The sequence below is a fragment of the Toxotes jaculatrix genome, chromosome 4, assembly GCF_017976425.1.
Source record: "Toxotes jaculatrix isolate fToxJac2 chromosome 4, fToxJac2.pri, whole genome shotgun sequence".
Taxonomy (NCBI): domain Eukaryota; kingdom Metazoa; phylum Chordata; class Actinopteri; family Toxotidae; genus Toxotes; species Toxotes jaculatrix.
In genome coordinates, this window is record NC_054397.1 from 15,683,881 (window position 1) to 15,702,857 (window position 18,977).

Sequence of the window (18,977 nt, forward strand, 5' to 3'; positions counted from 1 at the left end):
GATGATATGAAATGAAAATGTGACACGTGTGTTAGACATGTGATTGCAATAAATCAGAAAAGGTGACAGTGCCTTGGAATAGAAAACTCATTTCATCAGGTTGAAAAAGAAAATATCTCGTGTAACTGAAAGCCTGAATGATGAACTACTTGTGAGCTCCCCACCCATCGAAAAAGGACAAATAGATGTTTGCAAATGAACTCTTCACTGATGGAAAGGGATGAAGAGAAGGGTTTGGTTGTTGCTAGGTGATGTTACAGGCATTCTGTTGCCACGGCGAGGTGGGAGGGGGCCTGTCAGTGTGTTGGACCGAGGAGGATTGGTGCGTGTGTGTGTGGCCTGTGCACAGAGTGTTGAGGCTCTAGTTGTACATCGAGTAGTTCATGAATATACATTACCAAGTAAAGTATCTTGAAGTGTTCACGTGTTTAATAAAATCACGAATCTGCGGATAAATTGCATGATTCACGTAAAAAAAACTGCTGAACTACTGATAGTAAAAATGATAAAATGAATAATAGATAAAAAAAATCCCTGACCTGTCTCTCACCCTGCTTCTCCTCCTGCCTCCCTCCTCTCTCTGCCTCCCTCTCTCACCTCTTCCGCTGCCTCCCCTTTCATCCCCTTCATCCCTTTCCTTCCTCTTCCTTCCTCCTTCCTGCAGATGAGTAACAAGCGTTCCAACAGTTTCCGGAGGGCCATTCTGCAGGGGAGCAGGCAGCTTAAAGGCTGCAGTCTCAGAGATGAGGTCGGCCTGGGGCTCTCTCAGCGGCTGGTCCGGCATGTCGCCTATGAGACGCTTCCCCGCGAGGTCGACCGCAAGTGGTACTTTGACAGCTACACCTACTGTCCCCCGCCCTTGCTCATCCTGGCCATCACCATTGCTGAGGTAAATTATGTGTATGATCAGTATGAGCATGCCAGTGACTGATTAAACTTTCCTTCCAACTGCAGAAGGCATTAATGCAAATGTGCAGTGCGTGCAAGTCATACAACACAAAAGAGAAGATGAACTTTCTAGGGTGATAATAAATTAAACTGGCATTTACCTCAAGGATTGCGAATTTAAATACGGACGTTCATCCCTCTGTGCTCTCCCAGGTAGCCGTGTTCATATACTACGGGTTCCAGCTGGACCGTGTGGTCCTACAGGTGTCCAGCCCGTCGTTCCTGAAGAGCCCCTTACCTTACCATCCCCAGTTGCGAGCCCAGGCCTGGAGGTACCTCAGCTACAGTTTCATGCACACTGGGTGAGTTCACATCTCGCTTTTGGATTTCTAATTTTGAGCATTACACCCTGCTGCATTTCTTAGGGGCACAACTGAATGCTTCTCTAACCCTGTCAGCATCTAAAATTTGGATGTCAATGATACATTTTACATGATATGAACTGACCCACTAAAATTTCATCACGTCAGTCTTAGAGTGTGTAGCGCCACTGGGATGAAATTACATATTGATAAACACAAATTAGATGTACTGCATATCTGTGAAGCCTTGGCCTTGGGTTTATGGCATTTAAAAGACTGAAGCTAGCTAGAGATTGTTCCATAGTAATTTTATCAACAGAAATACACTGTGCACATAACACACAACGTACAATTATTTTTTCAGTGAAACACACTGAGCAAATAGAAATGAATGAAAGGGGAATGAAGGTAAGAAACAATAAATGGGATTGTAAAATGCATTTTGCTAAGGAGTTATTACTGGGTTTTAGGATACAGTACGTAAATTCAGTGTATGTGAAGTCACATGGCAAATGAATATGTGACAAATAATCTTGTGGGATATCTAAAGTACCACAGTAACAAACAAGCTATTATTATTGGATTATTAGTGCAATGTGTATACACAGCAATGCTGCTGTGATATCTGAGTATGGGAAACATTTATCTTCACGATCACACCCGTGTTTAACCGCTAAAGGATTCAAGTGACAGATAATGTAATAAAACTTCAGCCTACATCTCCTCCTCTCCTCTCCTCTCCTCTCTCCTCTCCTCTCTATAGACTATTTTATTATCAGTTCAGGCCAGGTCATCCAGGTTTAATTACCCTTCTGGGTAAATGTAGTCTCAGGCAATAGTGAGTACTAATAAAATCGTAATTTAATTAGGAAGTTCTTGGTAGAGACAGTAGCAGGGATGACAGTGTGTGTTGAGAAGATAAACTAGAAATGATGAATGGAAGGAGAAAGGCGGGGAGGTGGGATGCTTAACATGCATTGATGATACAGGAACATACTGAAATGATTTAGGTCCTCAGGGGAAGTGGCTGTTAAAAAAAAGAAAAAGAACGGTGGGAATGAATCCAATCTGTCAGAGAGGTGTACAGTATGTTATGTATGGTACATCCACACAAATTCAAACACATACAGAGAGTGGACAACCATATATGGACGACCATTGTTTGTGGCAATCTTTTCGTTTTTGTCTACCGTCAGATGTTACATGGAAATTATTTGTTACTGACATGGAAACATGAGCAACATCTTTCTAAAAACATTAGCATGGTTCTGTAATCTTATCATGTCTCTATATGCTGAGTTGGTCTCACTCATGCACTATATTTGAACATGCCTCATCAACTCTGATGGACTGCCATTGAAATAGAGCACGGCTTAAATCAAATCAAATCTCAGTCTCTGTGGTTCTGCTGCGGGTTTGGGCTGCTTAACATTCACCAGTTGGTACACGGGTCCAGAGAAGGTGGGGCAGATGCAGTAAATGATAGCAAGTTCAACAAATGAAGAGCTTTTTGAAATAATAGATTCACGTCATTTAGGAGCTTGTATGCTGAGCAACCTTTGAAAAGAGAGGGTTTCCTTGCCACTGTCAACAAGTGCTCGCTCATGGGGGGATGTCAGTCTCTGTAAATGATATTATAAAGAGTACGGGCTAGACCTGTACTATATGAAAAGTGCCATGAGATAGCTTCTCTTAAGATTTGGTGCTATATAAATAAAACTGACTTGTCTTGATCTATCACCATCCCTAACAAGCTTCTAAATAGCACATTGCACAGCTTTTGAATTAATTTCGTGGTGTTTATATTTTTCTGAATGTCTTAATCATTTCTATCACTCCACAGCAGAATTTTTAGATTTTTGTGCCAAAAAGATGTTTCTTTATGTTTAATGCACACAGACTGACAATCAGTACTCTTGTTTATTCAGACAGTATAAACCTTTGATCACTGGTTCACATTACAGTTGAAGTAACCTGCTGACTTTGTTTAGTAGGCACACGTAGACACATGCAGTCACATTTTCGGCTTCTCTGCATTCCAAGTAATATAAGGGGGCGGAGGACATGTTAATAAGTCCCTGTGGGGTAAGAGTGATGCAAAGGGGGCTTCACAAGCACCACCAAATGTGGTGTGACAGCTCATGTGCATTGTGCAATCGGTATAATTAAAGCTACCCTTCTTGTAATGATCCTTTACTTACTGTCTAAATAAATTCATATTACTGTGGTTTTTTAGGTGAAGTAACCCAAAGTCCGAAAGCTTGATTGATGTATAATTCATGTATAATTACAAATAATTCTTTAGTCTAAGTGATTATTCATTTAGCTTTGATTCTCTAAACAGTGACACAAAACATTGGTGCCACAATGAAATGACGTTTATCAAAAGTCAAGCACAGGGATAAAACCTGCAACTCTGTCTGCTCCCTGATCCACTTATCCACCGGTAATCACAGTACTTTGGATGTACCACTCAGTACTCACTGCTCACATTATTAAAAGTGACAGTCAAAGCATTTGAAACCGACTGATACCACTGTTTCCATGTTTCGCTTTTACACACTCTGTCATTCTCACTCTCTCTCTCACACACACACACACGCACTCACACACATCTACAAACCATGTAATCCTGTCAACAGCTCAGCAGCACTGATCCTTCCCAATTCTCAACACTAAAACACAGTGTAAATATTGGCCCCAAAACATCCTTCAGTAGAGCATTATGCATGCAGAATCTCTTTCTCTCTCTCTCCGTTTCCTCTCCCTCACTCTCTGTCACACACACACACACAAACTGTGTGTCTGTAGCAGTTGTGAAAACCTCGGGAAGATTAACTTTGTGTAAGATTAAACCATGACTCTAAACAGCAAAAAGCCGCAGCAAAGGATTTCATTGCAATTGTCCTTATCATGAAAGGTTTGTCCTACAATAACAAAACGATAATGTTGACATTGACCGCCTAATGTAGGTTTTATAATAATTGAATTTTTAGTATGCTTCCTTAATAATGCTTCTTTTGTGAAAGGTGGTCCAAAGAAATTTCATTGAACTCAGTGCTTGAATTGTGCAGCAAACTGAACCAGCGGTAAAGTTCAGCTATAGTAAAAAAAAAAAAACAGAAAAAAACAGGAAAATATTAAACAATGCTTTTGTTGAGTGCCTTGAAAGACCATGGTCATCTGGACACAATAGGACCTCTTGTGGGTATCCACAGATCGGCCTGACAGTGGAGACCATCCCTCACAGTCTCATTAGTAGTATAGAAATAGATGGCCACTGTTATCTGGAGTGGAGTTGTCCTTGTGCATTTGGACAGGCCTCTCCCAGCCAATCAATACGCCCCATTGTCTGTCTGATCACTGGAACGATCCTCGGTGTTGGCATTGTAGTTGAGGTGACTGAGTTGTCTCAAACTAAATAGATTACTGGCCTTGTCTCGTTTTTTCCTGTCCTTTGTTGGGAGTATCATGTGGGATTATGTGTGCATATTTGTTTTGGGAGCATTTGTATTTACTTGTACAAAGATGCAGAAACTGTTTGTCGCTGTTTTGTTCAAAATGCACCATCAGGACACACTGCATCCGCCAATTCAGTCCGTCAAACTGTCGAAGGGAGGAAAAAGGAGACTCCTGAAAGAGTCACCCCTCTCTCTCTCTCTCTTTCTGTCTGTCACATCTCTTTCAGCAAAACACAAATGACAGTATAATTCAGACAGAGACAGAAGATAGAGGAAAGTGACTGAAGTGAGTGAGAGACGATGAAAGAGAAAGTGATGGAGAGAAAGAGACAGAGAGGCCGGATTATGCTGGCTGCTGTTCCTTTGGATTCTGCTGTGGCAACCAAATGTGTCTGAGCTGCTGACAGAGGTTTAGCTGGAGGGACTTTCTAGCCATGAAGGGCACAGGGAGTGTGTGTGTGTGTCCACGCAGTATGTGTGTGTGTGTTCATGCAGTATGTGTGTGTTTGTGTGAACAAGCTATCCCTTGCTTCAAGTCATCACAGTGAAACACAAGCCGTGAGCGGATTTGGGTAAATTTGCAGGCGACACGCATGGCTTTTATCTTTTTATTGTGCTGTGTGCATGTCTCTGCGACTGTGTTAGTGCATTTCTGTGTGTGCGTGGTGTGATTTTGTGTGCACACTGTGCCTCTGTCTGTGTTCATATGTAATGTTTGAGTACTCTGGAGTGTGTTGATGATTATCTGTTAATGGCCTCGAATGTGGTTTGATGAAGGAGCAGATGTTCTGTGTGTGTGTGTGTGTGTGTGTGTGTGCATAAGCAAGCATAATAATGTGGTCTTAGAAGGAACAGAGAGGTGATAATGTGTTAAAATAACTGATCTGAGCACTTTAATATAAACATTTTGGTGCAGAACATTTTCTGTTCACTTGTGCACAATATGGAAAACAACTTCCTTTGCAGTAAACATAAACCCAGAATTTAGTTTTGTCACAGTTTCTGTTTTGTCTTTGTATGGTGCCAGAGTTGAGTGTGTTTCCTTTCAGTCATGTAACAGCCCCAGGAAGCATGTTGCCTGCACAGGGTATATTATAACATTATAGTGTGTATTCATATTTGTGGGATCTTATTGGCGGACAAATAAGTTGTTTTCAACTTGCTTTTGACTGCTTTTGGCTGTTTGCACAGAAATAAATAAATGCAGCATGTATTGAAAAAAAAATGCAGTAAATCACTGTTAAACAGCTGAGGAGTACAACATACTGTATTTCATAGGATCTAATTAGTGTTAAATCAGAATATTCTCTTAGTAATTTAACAGTATGAGCGATTTACTTTTTAATTTTCTGTCACATTATGCTCAATAGTTACACACACATACACAATCCTTGTAATCCTGTCAACAGCTCAGCAACACTTGATGCTTGCCAACTGCCAAAACAAAAACAGAGCACAAATATTGGCCAAAAAAACAAGCCTCAGTAGAGAAGTATGCAGACTAGCCCACTCTGCAGCACCATCTCTCTCTCTTTTCCTGTCTCACTTTCAGTCAGGTTTCAGAACATACCCTTTCACTTCTAATAGTGTCTAACCACACAAGTGGTTTTGGTTTTATTTGCCCAGGTTTTCAGGTATCTCACTCTGACATTTCTGTTACCACCCGAATATGCTGTGAAAGGATTTTTGTTGGCAGTGCTCACAGCATTAAAAAAAAAAAATTACATTCAAACAATTCAATAACATTATGCCTTTCCAAAGTCAACATCCTGGCTACTTTGAATAACCCACAGAACATGCTGTCAAGAGTTTTCATAGAGAGTATTTGTTGAATGAATGAAAAAAAAGTTTGCTGCACGCTCTGTGGATTAACTGGAGTAACTGGGACACTGTCTCTGCAAGGATACTTTGCTGATTCATTTCTTGAATGTAAGTTTTTAATACTTGAGATGATACTTTACAGGTACGTTTAACTCTGCTGAGTTTCATGTTTGTGTATGTGTATGTGTATGTGTGTGTGTCTGTGTGTGTGTGTGTTACAGCATTGAACACCTAAGCCTGAACATGGCCATGCAGCTGCTGGTGGGAGTTCCTCTAGAAATGGTCCACGGAGCCCTGAGGATTGGACTGGTCTACGTGTGTGGTGTGCTGGCAGGTGAGTGTGTGGACTCGCACAAACACACACGCACGCACTTTCAGTTACAAAGTTCTTATCCAATCACTGCATACATTTCCCTCTTATCTACACACCCACACTCTATCCCAGAGACAACAAAAACACACACATATTGGTCAATGAGACAACTGAGCATGTGTGTCTGGTGTTCGGGACAGATGGCCTTGTGTTTCCTACCAGACGTGGTGGGATGTAGGGGGTTGTCAATGCCCCATCAAAGCACCCACATCCCCCTGTGGCCATGCTCAATAGCACAGAGCAAAGAGAGTCATCTCAAATGGAGTTCAATCAGAGAAACGCGTGCACGTGCGCGCACACACACACGCACACACACACACACAGTGATAATGAAATAGGAAAGGGGATTGTGTGAGGCAGGGATGAAGAGAAAGAAGAGACGAAGGAGGGGAGATGAATTCATAAGTGTTAATAAGCCTGAGAGGGTTTGGAGAGGGGAACCAGGATATGAGAAACATAGAGATGGGTGAGGAGAGGAGAGGAGAGGAGAGGAAGTGGGTGAGATTTAGGAGAAACCAAGCGAGCAACTGCAAATGAGAAAGAGAAAGCAGACACACAGCTTATAACAAAATGTCACTGCTGTCTTCTGACTTTCCTATCAACCTCAGGCACTTGTGCAATATCAGCCCTGTTCAGCTGAAGCAGTAAGCCTGCATTTCTCTATTTGTGTGTGTGTGTGTGTGTGTGTGTGTGTGTGTGTGTGTGTGTGTGTGATCATGAGCTCTGTTTTTCAGTACACACTAACAAAGTCGTCCACCCCACTGCTGGTTTCCATCCCTAAACCAAACATTTTAGATGTTTTTTTTTTTTTCCTCTTTTGGCACCCTGGGGTGACACTTCTAGCTACAAGATAACTGGAGTGGAAATATTGGGCTACTTTTTGAGCAGAGAGTTCGAGCGTTTTGTTTTTGTTTTTTTTGCGGATACAAACGTGATGCCTTGTGGCAGGGAAAGTGTGGTGTGTGTGTGTGTTTGTTACTGACTGAAAAAGCAAAGAGGATTGTGGGATATGAATTGCAGCCAGTATGATTTTGATTAATATTCATGAAAACTATGTCTGTTACTCTCTATTCATTTCTGAGTCTGCATCTGTGTGCGTGTGAGCGGCAGGGGTCAGTGACAAACACCCTGGGGATACCAGACATGGTGGCCTGTAGCATTAACCTGGCAGTGAAATGAGGAGGAAACGCGCCATAAATCACACACACTTATGTATGCACACAGACCAGCTCACTTACTCACACACACACACACACACACACACACACACACACACACACACACACACACACACACACACACACACACACACACACACACACACACACACACACACAAGTCTGCTGTTTTAATTAGATATCGACCACCAGAGGAAGAGAGGAGACACGCTTAGGCTTTTTGGCTGTAATGTGTGTTGTGTTTTTGTGTCTGATGGGGATTTTTTTGTTTGTGTTTTTTGTTTGTTGAGTTTGGCAGCAGAAGGACAGTATCCAAAGTCAAAGTTCTCAGAATATTTTCATATTTACTATCATCATCAGCACATTGATCAATGGGGAATACAAATACATGTTCTTTTTGATTTAATGCCATTTCAGCTGTTCGTCTTAATCCTTTAGCATTTTCGACAAGTGGTAGGCAACATAAACAATTGCAAGTTTTTACAGCACAAACAGAGCCTTTACATTTGCCACATCATGACACTGCCAGATTGCGTGAAGAAACACAACAAGCAATAGTGAACATAGAGGGGCTCAGCTGGCACATACAGGGGTCAAGGTAGAGTTCAGGGGTCGAGTAATGACTCAAAGGGAGGTGAGTGGCTCTCTTAGGTCAGCACACACACTCCGACACCTTAATGGAAACAATGGACTTGCATGTAAACACACATGTACTCTCTTCTGGACAGCAGACAAGCACACAGACACAATAAAACTGGGCTCTGCTTGTAAAAAGAGCACAAAACAGATGTTGCAGCAGACAAGAACAAGTGCACAACAGCAAGAGGCTCACACATCACTAGTGAAAGACTATCTGTGACACTCAGAGATGACACACTCTTTCCAAGACACTACTTTAATGACTTTGTAGATTCAGTCAGCTTAACATGCAGTGAAACTGTTGATTTTTTTCCATGATGAGCGTTAATGTGCATTACAATTTCCCTTCATGTTCTTTCTCTGCAGCTTGGAAGAGCAGCCAAGATAAATGAGATGTCACTTTTGACTCGAAAAACTTCAGGCCTCCTGGGGCCTGCTGAGGGACTATGACAGACTGTGTCCTTGTCTGTATCTGTTTGTGTGCACATGCAACCACAGTGCTAAAATAATGTTATTAAACCAACTTGATTACAGGGATGGCGGTCACCCTGCCAAGACACACTTCCTAAACATAGGAACTACAGAGGTGGAGGTGCCTTAAATCAGGTGTTTGTATGTCTGTGTGTGCCTTCAAAGGTAGTGGAAATCTTTGCGCATGTTACAGCTCAGTTTTATCATTGAGGCTCACAATTAAAATTTATTCTAAGTTAATTGCTACCAGTTTTTCCATAGTTGTCATTGTTGATGTAACTGACTGTTGATTCAGAAGAGAAAAGAACCTTGACTCTGGCATGAATCAATTTTTTTTCCCCCAGTGCTTGTGTGTTACAGAGAAGGAAACAGTGTGTGTGCCTGTGTGAGCGTGGGTGGTTGTGTGTTTGTGTGTTTGCGTGCGTAATCACCTAACTGCTTAGATGACTCTACAGTGTTTAATGACCCGGTGAGTCAGATGCTGTTATTACACCACCTCGCTGTGCTGTTATTATGGTTCACACACCTGAGGAAAAGAAGAAACTCCTATTTGGTGCTAAATGTCAGTTTCAGCTTTTACAATGTTCTTTCATTTCACTTCCAATCACACACTTCTTTGAAAGTGCAGTGATCTGAAACGCAGTTGGGGTTATCCATGAGAATTTTGAATAATTCCAGGGCAGTCTGAAGGCTTATCAAACATATAGCAAACATATATGGATTTTTATAACTCTGAAGCAGTTTCTGTTCTGTCTCAATGCTATAAGATGGTCCGCCTGATGTGGTTGACAGAGTATATTATTGTTCACATGCAGTAGCCCGTACTTTAACCCTTACTATTATGAATCTTCTTTCTTTTTGTTACCATATTTTCTTTCTCTTTTTTTTTATGAATTAAAAATGAGGTCACTGTGAGGACATGGACAACAAGGGAATTCGGTTGCAGTCATTCTTGTATCATGAATACATGGTGTATGTGTATATAGTATGCCACATGTTTTTGTCATTGTTTTCACATTTTCATGCTGTCTGTCTCCTTTATTTGTGGCTAATATTCATGTTTTCTCATTCTTGTGTTCTTGTCTGTGTTTTCATTCAGCCTCATTTTTTGCCCACTCCCACAAATAGCACCATGATTGAGATGCTATGGTTTATCCCATCATCCTTCCTTATGGTGATTTGATATCTATGAACTCCGGAGCCCTTTCTGTCTGCTGTAATTATATACAGTATGCCTGCAGTGTAATATACCCTAATGTTTGTGTAGTTGTTTGAGAGAGAGAGAGAGAGAGAGAGAGAGAGAGAGAGAGAGAGAGAGAGAGAGAGAGAGAGAGAGAGAGAGACAGATAGCTAGAGGGAGAGAAAAGAAAGAGAAAGACTAAACATAGCTGGGTGGAACTGAGCTAAATGTGAACTGAGCATCATCCAAACCACACAACAGCATTAATGTGCAACTTTATGAGGTTAAATGTGGCTTAAGCTTAGTCTGTTGATTTTGCAGCTATTTGAGGGCTGAGCTTAGCAAGCTGCAATTTTACCAGAAATCACCCAGGCATAAATATCTAGATGGGGTCTTTCTGCTCAGTTCGCCCATTTATTTTGTTTATGTTTATTTTTGTTTATCTACCACGCAGTGCCTGCTTCTGAATTACTGTTAGAAAACATCTTTGGAGTTCAAAAAAGCAGCACAAAATGAAACAAATATTTTAACATATATTGTTCCTCTGCAAAGAGACATGACAGAGGTGAAATTCAGGAGCCACTTGTACCAATATGACCCAGATTCTTAACCATACAATACTGATATGGATCTCCATGCATAAAACTCGAATAAATGCACATTAGGATTAAACTGTTTTATGGTGACTATGAGAAAGGGAAATAAAACGTACAGTAGTTTGACAAAGCAACTTCAGATCAAAGTCCACTCACTAGGTTTTTCCACTTTCTGGAGCTTTCAGTTGTATCACAAGGTTGAAAGTTGAAGGTCAAGTGATACTGACGCTGGAAGAAGCAGAAGTGGGCCTTGAGTCAAGCCAAGCAATTACTTCCAAGGTCCAGACTAAATGTTAATGTATACCTTTACAATGTTATCAAACCCATACATTTGTGTGTAATGTAATAGCATATTTGTATTTGAGAGAGAGAAAGAGAAGGAGAGAGGGAAAGTAGAAGACCATTCATCAGCAGCTCAATGTGCTCTCCTATGCAGTGTGGGCAGTTGTGTCTCACATACTTTGCATCAATAATGTACACAGGTCAGTGCCATGGAGTGAAAGGGATATATTGAGAAATGTAGAGTGGATGGAGCGTGTGGAGAGAGAGAGAGAGAGAGAGAGAGAGAGAGAGAGAGAGAGAGAGAGAGTGGGTGAGTCAAAGAAATTGAAAGAAAATGAGCAAGAGAGAGAGAGAGAGGGACAGAGTTTGTGTTTGGGTTATTTAATAGTCCAACTAAGGATTTCTCTATCTCCTTTTTCTTTTTTGTCTCTTGTACAAAGGCTGCAGTGAGAACAAATTTCTTCTGGGGATTCTCTGTCTCTGATTGTTCCCATATTGAAACTTTTCAGTACTTGATTGGATCTTTTGTGCATGCGATGAATTGGTACCAAGGTGCTGAAGACAGCAATTCCCTGTTTGCGGTAGCTGGGTTTATATGAATGCATTTGTTTTACAGAAAATCACAGTGTGTGCTGGTACAGTATGAGCAAGCCTCTATTCAGGAAGACCTATTTATAATACACCCACATTAAATAGCGAGTAGTAAAGCTGCCTTTATACCATACAAAATAGATGTTTTCAGGACACAAATGGTCACAGCTTGTACAAAAAGACTTTAAATTAGCCATTTAGTCACAGTGTCTGCCAGTATGACCCTCTGAGGGAAACAATATTCAAATTTCCTCCTGAATAGTGAAAGCTCAGACTCACGATTGTGACATATTTTCAAGCAAACAAATAAAACACTGTGTCACTTAACATTGTAGAAAATTTGCACTAATCATGTCTATTTATCCCATAAATGGCCCTTTGCCAGGCTCAGCTAATCTAATCTAGTTGAGAAAACATTCTTACCACAAGGTCTATGAACTATTGTTCAGTTTTATTGTATTGAGCTTTAGATCATATCACATGATCTTCATCAGCAGATGGAGATTGCCCAGTTAACATGGATGATAGATGTCCAAATTTAACCCACAGAAAAATTAACACCTGACCCTGTACTTCTACTGCTCTGTTGATCTTTACAGCATCTTTCACCTCATCGGTTTGGTTTTACGGCCTTCATCGTAGCCGCTCACTATCACCAATCTCAAAGTTGTCATTTTCATCTGCAACTCGAAAACATAGTGGAGCATTTTGTAGGAGTCGGTAGAGACCAAAAAGTTATGTTAGTTGAAGAATTAAAAGTAGGTTGAATTGCGGCCAGGAATGATACATGAATGTCCCCATTTTTTTAATAAATAAATACCAAAAGCCACTTAACTGACCTGTGACCTTTCTCATCACTACAGGGTCTCTGGCAGTGTCTGTCACTGATATGACGGCTCCAGTGGTTGGGTCATCTGGGGGAGTGTATGCCCTGGTCTCAGCACACTTGGCTAATGTTGTGATGGTAAGTCTTTGTGCATGTGTGTGTGCGTGCGTGTGTGTGCGTGTGTGCGTGCGTGTGTGTGTGCACTCGGATGGTTATCACATCACTCACTTGTCCTGTCACTACAGAGCATTGCCACATCATCAAAGCAGCCTGTTTTGGGGCCCAGCAGGTGCTTCTCTATCTACAGATGCCATACATTCCTCACCAATCACCATCAGTTTTTTTCTTTTTCCCCCAAAGATCAGAAATGCGTGTGAGCATGTGCACATGTTTATGTGACAGCATGGGAGGAAATCCCATCCCACTGCTATCTGCTGCCCTTTGACATCAGTGCCTGCTCTGTCTCGTCTGCTCTCCCTCTGTGGGGTCATCACACACATATTTGGCAAAGAGCACTCAAGGTGAACCTCTATTATGTGTAACACGGTGCACATTGTGTACTCAGCGAGATCCTCCATAACATTCTAGGGGTCAGGATGGAGGAGTTTGTCTTCCTCCTTTCAGCCGAAATCATATTATCTAACAGCGAGAGCAGATTGGGGGTCAGAATGTCTCTGGGGCTTTCAGAATTGATGTGGATTGAAACAGAGGGTGAGATCTCATGTCATGTCATGTCAGCATGTGTGTGTGTGCGTCTGAGGAGGACTTGACCTTCTAGCACAGTTTGTTCTGTTTTTACCATCAGAACATGAAAATGTCCTCATGTATTCTCCGTCCTCTCTCTCTCTGTCTCTTTTTGTAGAACTGGTCGGGAATGAAGTGTCAGTTCAAGTTATTCCGGATGGCCATGGCTCTGGTCTGCAGTAAGTCTGGATAAATAGACCACGGTTCCCTTTCACCTCATCTTAAAGGATATGTCTGGTGATATATATATATATTTTTTGTTATCATCACCAAATCCCCTGAAAGCCCAAGGGCAACAAGGAGTTAGTCAGCCTCACAAAACTTTCAGACATCCCTACACCGTGGCTCTCAGCCCCGAGCCAATTTCATTCTTCTGAAGATGAAAATTTTGGGGTCACTTATACACACTCATAATTTCCTGAGAAATGAATTATATAATTTCCACTTTGGTTTTTAGCAACTGTTATTTGCAAACTTGACCATAATGAGCGACTGAAAACAGGATCATAATGTCTAGTGGGAACCTTCCCAGCTTGTTTTATTTTAGATCATTGAGGAAAAAGGCTAGCTTGTGGGTCAATTTTCTTGTGTATCTCAACCACAAGACCTGTTGCTCTTGACCCACATTGCTGAGAGGAGATGTGGAGGTGAGCCAGGAGTTCCAGATCTTCATAAGAAACTTGAGCATCTTTTTTTTTTCTTTTTATCAACACAAAACTGTTACTAGGTGTAAATATTCTAAATCCTGTCCAAGAGAGGTTTCATGGAAGTTCATTCAGGTCAAAAAGTGACATAATTTGTTGTCATGGGTTTCAAGATAGTTTTTGGAAACAAGATAAAAGCAGCTCTTTTTCTTCCTCTGGGACTATTTCTTTCCATTTTGATATGTGAGGTGGTATGCTACATACAATGTACACTCACAGCTTGCTAATATGTTTTTCTCCCTCCTCTCTGTTCACAGTGAGTGTAGAGTTTGGTCGGGCGGTGTGGTTGCGGTTCTACCCTCCAGCCTTTCCGCCGTGTCCCAACCCCAGTTTTGTCGCTCACCTTGGAGGGGTGATGGTCGGTCTGACACTGGGTGTGGTGGTCTTGCAGAACTATGAGCAGCGACTCCAGGAGCAGTCCCTGTTTTGGATCTTTTTCTGCGTCTACACCTTGTTTGTGCTTTGCGCCGTCTTCTGGAACATTTTCGCCTACAGCTTGCTTGATGTGCGACTGCCCCCGCCACCATGATTTGCCTATTAGAGGCAGACAAGACACTGTATCCCTTTTATTCCTCCATCAGTAAATCCCTGACTGCCTGGCTGGATGAGTCACCTCAGCACCTCACATTATGAGCTTCATTGTGGCGTGATTAGAGTCGTCTATCAGCCCCCTTCCTCCTCCATCCAGTGCTGTGATGCAGGTATACCTGACTTTCAGCAGCCCTCTTTGTCCATCTTGTTGTACATTTTTCAACCCACCTGCTACCTTTTTGGGTTAAGCCTTACCTTTGTTCCCACTAACCATACAAGTTAACCGCCACCTGCTTTTGTCTTCATCTTTGTTGGACGCTCGTCTCAAGAGTATCAGCCAGTGGGACCTGTGTTGACAACACTGTGCTGATAAATGAGAAGCCTTGGATCTAACACAACAGGAACAAGCAGGAACAGTCCTGTCCACATGGCTTAACCTTCTCTGCCTCTTCCTCTTCAATCCAGCGGTGCCTACTCATGGAGACTTCAACCTGATGAAAGTATTTCTGCACAGTTGCCTCTTGTGTAGGGTGACAGCAGTAAAAGCCCTGCAGTATAAACTGTTTTCAGACTAAATAAATTACTGAAAATCCTGTTATCTCCTTGTGCCCTCTTCATTAGTAAATGAAGAATAAGGTCATATGAGAATTTAGGCTTAGTTGGTGTTTTGTCACCATTACAAGCAGCTCAGGAGCGGTACACGTGAGAAGTACACGTAAAACTGATAAGCAGGATAGCTAAACCTCTCCTCGTTTCAGTACAGAGAGAGCATGGACTATATAGGCTACATCAACGTTCAAAGGTTATGAATTTACCTTTGAAGGAAAGTGTGGGTTGGTATTCAGTGTTGCCTTCAGCGTTTGGCACTTCCCCAGAGGAGGATTAATTTGTGTTCAGTGCTATTTGAACCTCAGACTTTTGTCTTTGACATTTTTTTGTGTGTGTGTGCAAGGAGTGTGACTATTGTACCGTTATGTGTACAGATAAAAAAAAAAGAAGCAGAAGTGCCATTCAGACTTTAAGCTTTCGAAAATGATGCCAAAATATTGCTACAAGCACCAGGGGAGGAGCACAGCCCCAGACAAGTATCGCTTTTGCATTAGCAAAATTAATCTAATTTTGTCTGTAAGGAGTCGGTCGAATGTAACAGAAATTTTTCATGATCTCTAAAGAATTTCTCACTGACCCCTCTAGGCATTTGCAGTGTTTTTTGTGGTGGATGAAAACTGAGAAAGGACCGACAGAAGTTTATTTATTGATTGGTGACTTGGTGAGTGAAGGAAAGTGGGATTAAACTAATGAAAGCATTGACCACTGGGGGCAGCTGGGGCCGCTATGAATAAATCACGTCTTTTTCACATTACCAAACGTAGAAGAGCACACATGCCTGACCTCAACTGCATCCGGGACGGGGTCGTTTCACTCTCAGTTCAGGAGGCAGTGGGGGAAAGAAGCAAATCAATGCTCTCTCATTAGGTTCTGTCACAACTTAAATTGTTAATTGATTGAACTGGGATAGAAAGCGACCCCAGCCCTAAGCTGTAAGTCTCAAAACTGTACTGTACTTTAACCTCATGTTACATTGGTAACTGCTTCGCACAAACACTATTATAATGTAATTAAATACAGATTAATATTTTAACATGCATTTGCTGTTGATTTTATTTTTACTTGGTGATATTGGTATGTTGTGTAAATTGTTTGGTCGGTCTGCATTGTGATATGTTAGCTATATCCTGTATGTATCCTATTTAAAAAAAAATGGTTATAAAGATGGTCTTGGATTGTATATAATAAGGGCTATGACACAAAACTGAGTGAGGGGTAAATCACTGACAATATTTTAACATTGTGCATATTTTGTAGATTTGATATGTACATACTGGAGTGCATTAAACAGTTTTATACAGAAACAAAATATGATTTATTTGGATTTTTGCCCCCACTTATATTAGTGTCTTCACCAGTGCTTTAGTGAATCCGACTGTTTTATAGATGTACAGATAATACTATCTTTCAAATGATTTAGCTGTTTAGCAATTGGAAAATAGAGAAACAGAAACATGCCAAGTGTGCTTGTCATATTTCTTGTGAGTGCATATGGACACACATGTATGTTTCTGTGTATGCATGAATGAAGGTTTTTAATCATTTAAGCCCAGTCATCCTGCCAACAAATCTCATTGTGACCTTACCTCAGGTCACACATGCTCACACAAACTCAAAAGCCAGTTTTATTCAATATCCAGGGACAGGAATTACCCCCATTGTACAAAGAAATGTGCTCAAAGTCTGCAAGTCTGCAATCTTGAAACCAGATTAGCTTCAAAAACTCTAAACCCAGTGTTTAGAGTGAGCTCAGGGCCCCACAGTAGAGATCTGGGTTTAAGAGCCTCTGTGAAAAAAGCACACGTCAAAGTGATCAATGAAATGTGTGAGCATACAAGAATCAGCCATAATTCATTCAGAGAAGGGACCCCCTTAAGCTGCCACCAAACGTCTTCTCTGTCTAGTCGTTGAAACCATATGGAGAGTAGCGGTTTTAAAAGCACACAATGAAAAATTCATTAGGCAGTCAAGGAAAGCCTAAGTTGTGTTTCCCCTTCATAAATCTCCAATTTCAGAGGTAATCATTCACCTTGGTGAGAAAGAGAAGACACAGAGGGACAATCAGCCTGAATGCATTTGTAGTGTCTCTGTATTTATGCTGCCTGCTGAGAGCAGCACTTGTAACAACTTGGTCTGGTTTCTATATGCATGGTAAGTGGAGAAACTAAGACTGGCAGTTTATACTGTCTGATGACTTATTATTACCAATGTTTGTAACTAGCATATACTTACTGCCTTGGTATCTAACGTTTTTAACACAGTGATGATGAGCAGTGGTGAAAGAAGCACGGCTTAAAATAGAAATACTCAAGTAAAGTACAGGTAACAGAACTTTACTTACTAACATTTCCTTAGTTACTTTCCACTGATGATGATGATAATGAATGTATGACAGCAGAACTGTTGGTGTCGTATTTATATATTTTGCTATCCTCTTTATCGTCCTCTACAATTCCCACCCTGCTGGTTTATTTCAGTAACAACACATGTATTTTAGGCTTTTAAAAGACCTGTGCCTCTGCTAATGTATGTGTCTCTTGTGTTAACATGGCACAAGAAATTATTACGCTATGTGGTCAAACAAAGCAAACTATGTAGACATGAGAACATTTCACCCATCGGTGGTATTTGAACAACTTATTCTTCAACCAAACGTATAGTACAGCCTACATTCTGCTGGGAAAGTTTTCCACAGGATTTTAGAACCCGGTTGTGAAGATTTGCTCTCATTCAGTCACAGTACTGACACTGAGGTCGTCCACTGATGTAGGGTGATACGGCTTGGCTCAGTGCTGGCATGCCAAGTCCTCCCACAGGTGTTGAATGAGGTTGAGGTCAGGGCTCTGTGAAGGCCAGTCAAGTTCTTCCACAGCGAACTTTGAAAAACCATTTCTTTTTTTAGCTCACTTTGTTCAAACATTGTTTCACTGAAACAGGGAAGAGCGATCCCCAAACTGTCACCTATTCCAAATGTACAAAAAAAAAAAATTGTATACAGGAGTGTCTATATGTTTTTCTCATATGCAGTGTTGTACAGAATACACTACAAAACAAAATCTCAGATTGGATACCAATGAATGATGGCACGGCAGGGGGTTTCTATTTCTGCAACGTTGTCTCCATCATGCGGACACTAAGTGTATGACAAGGTGTGCGAGTGAGAAGTTGTCCACCACTGCCTCTGGACTCATTGCCCACAATGTCTAGATTAACATCTAGATCTTAAGATAGATACCTGGAAAGAAACTAACACGGCGTTCATCCTGCTTTATGGTATTATTCTCTCCATATATAATATTCTGTATACAAAGGAACGGACTGGGTTTCTTCAGTTCTACATAGGCAACTGAATGTGGACCTCCAGTGAAACGTGGCCCCACATAACAGGGGGGTACAGGTGACTATCAATAAATCCTGACAATTTATTTCATGTATCTTGTATATGAACAAAAAGCACAATTTACATTGGAGCTGCGACGATAGTTTTTGTTTTGAGTATTTAACTAAGAAAATATGGATATTTTACGGTTTCTGTAGTTCTTTATGACAGAAAACTCAATATATCGTTTCTGTAAATAATGCTTGGATGAAAACTCTGAAGTCGTTGACCAGTGGTATGAAATGATCATATTTTGATAATTGATAAGCTCCCAAACCAGAGGCGTCCGTCACGTTTTCTGTCAACGCGAGATTACAGCGTCCGCTTCAAACTTCCTCCAGC

The 18,977-nt window shown here is 41.2% G+C and overlaps 1 protein-coding gene across 3 annotated transcripts in view; it reads left to right on the plus strand.

Annotated features, from left to right (window-relative positions):
* The window catches only part of rhbdl3 (rhomboid, veinlet-like 3 (Drosophila)), a 52,759-nt gene extending 36,277 nt beyond the window's left edge, over positions 1–16,482 (plus strand). For all 3 annotated transcript variants that reach the window (XM_041035232.1, XM_041035233.1, XM_041035234.1), the window contains 6 exons: positions 665–889; positions 1,102–1,250; positions 6,754–6,866; positions 12,706–12,806; positions 13,531–13,591; positions 14,374–16,482. In XM_041035232.1, coding sequence (XP_040891166.1) covers positions 665–889; positions 1,102–1,250; positions 6,754–6,866; positions 12,706–12,806; positions 13,531–13,591; positions 14,374–14,645 — 921 coding nt within the window. In that variant the 3' untranslated portion in view covers positions 14,646–16,482. The remainder of the gene's footprint in view (positions 1–664; positions 890–1,101; positions 1,251–6,753; positions 6,867–12,705; positions 12,807–13,530; positions 13,592–14,373) is intronic.
* Positions 16,483–18,977: the final 2,495 nt, after the last annotated feature.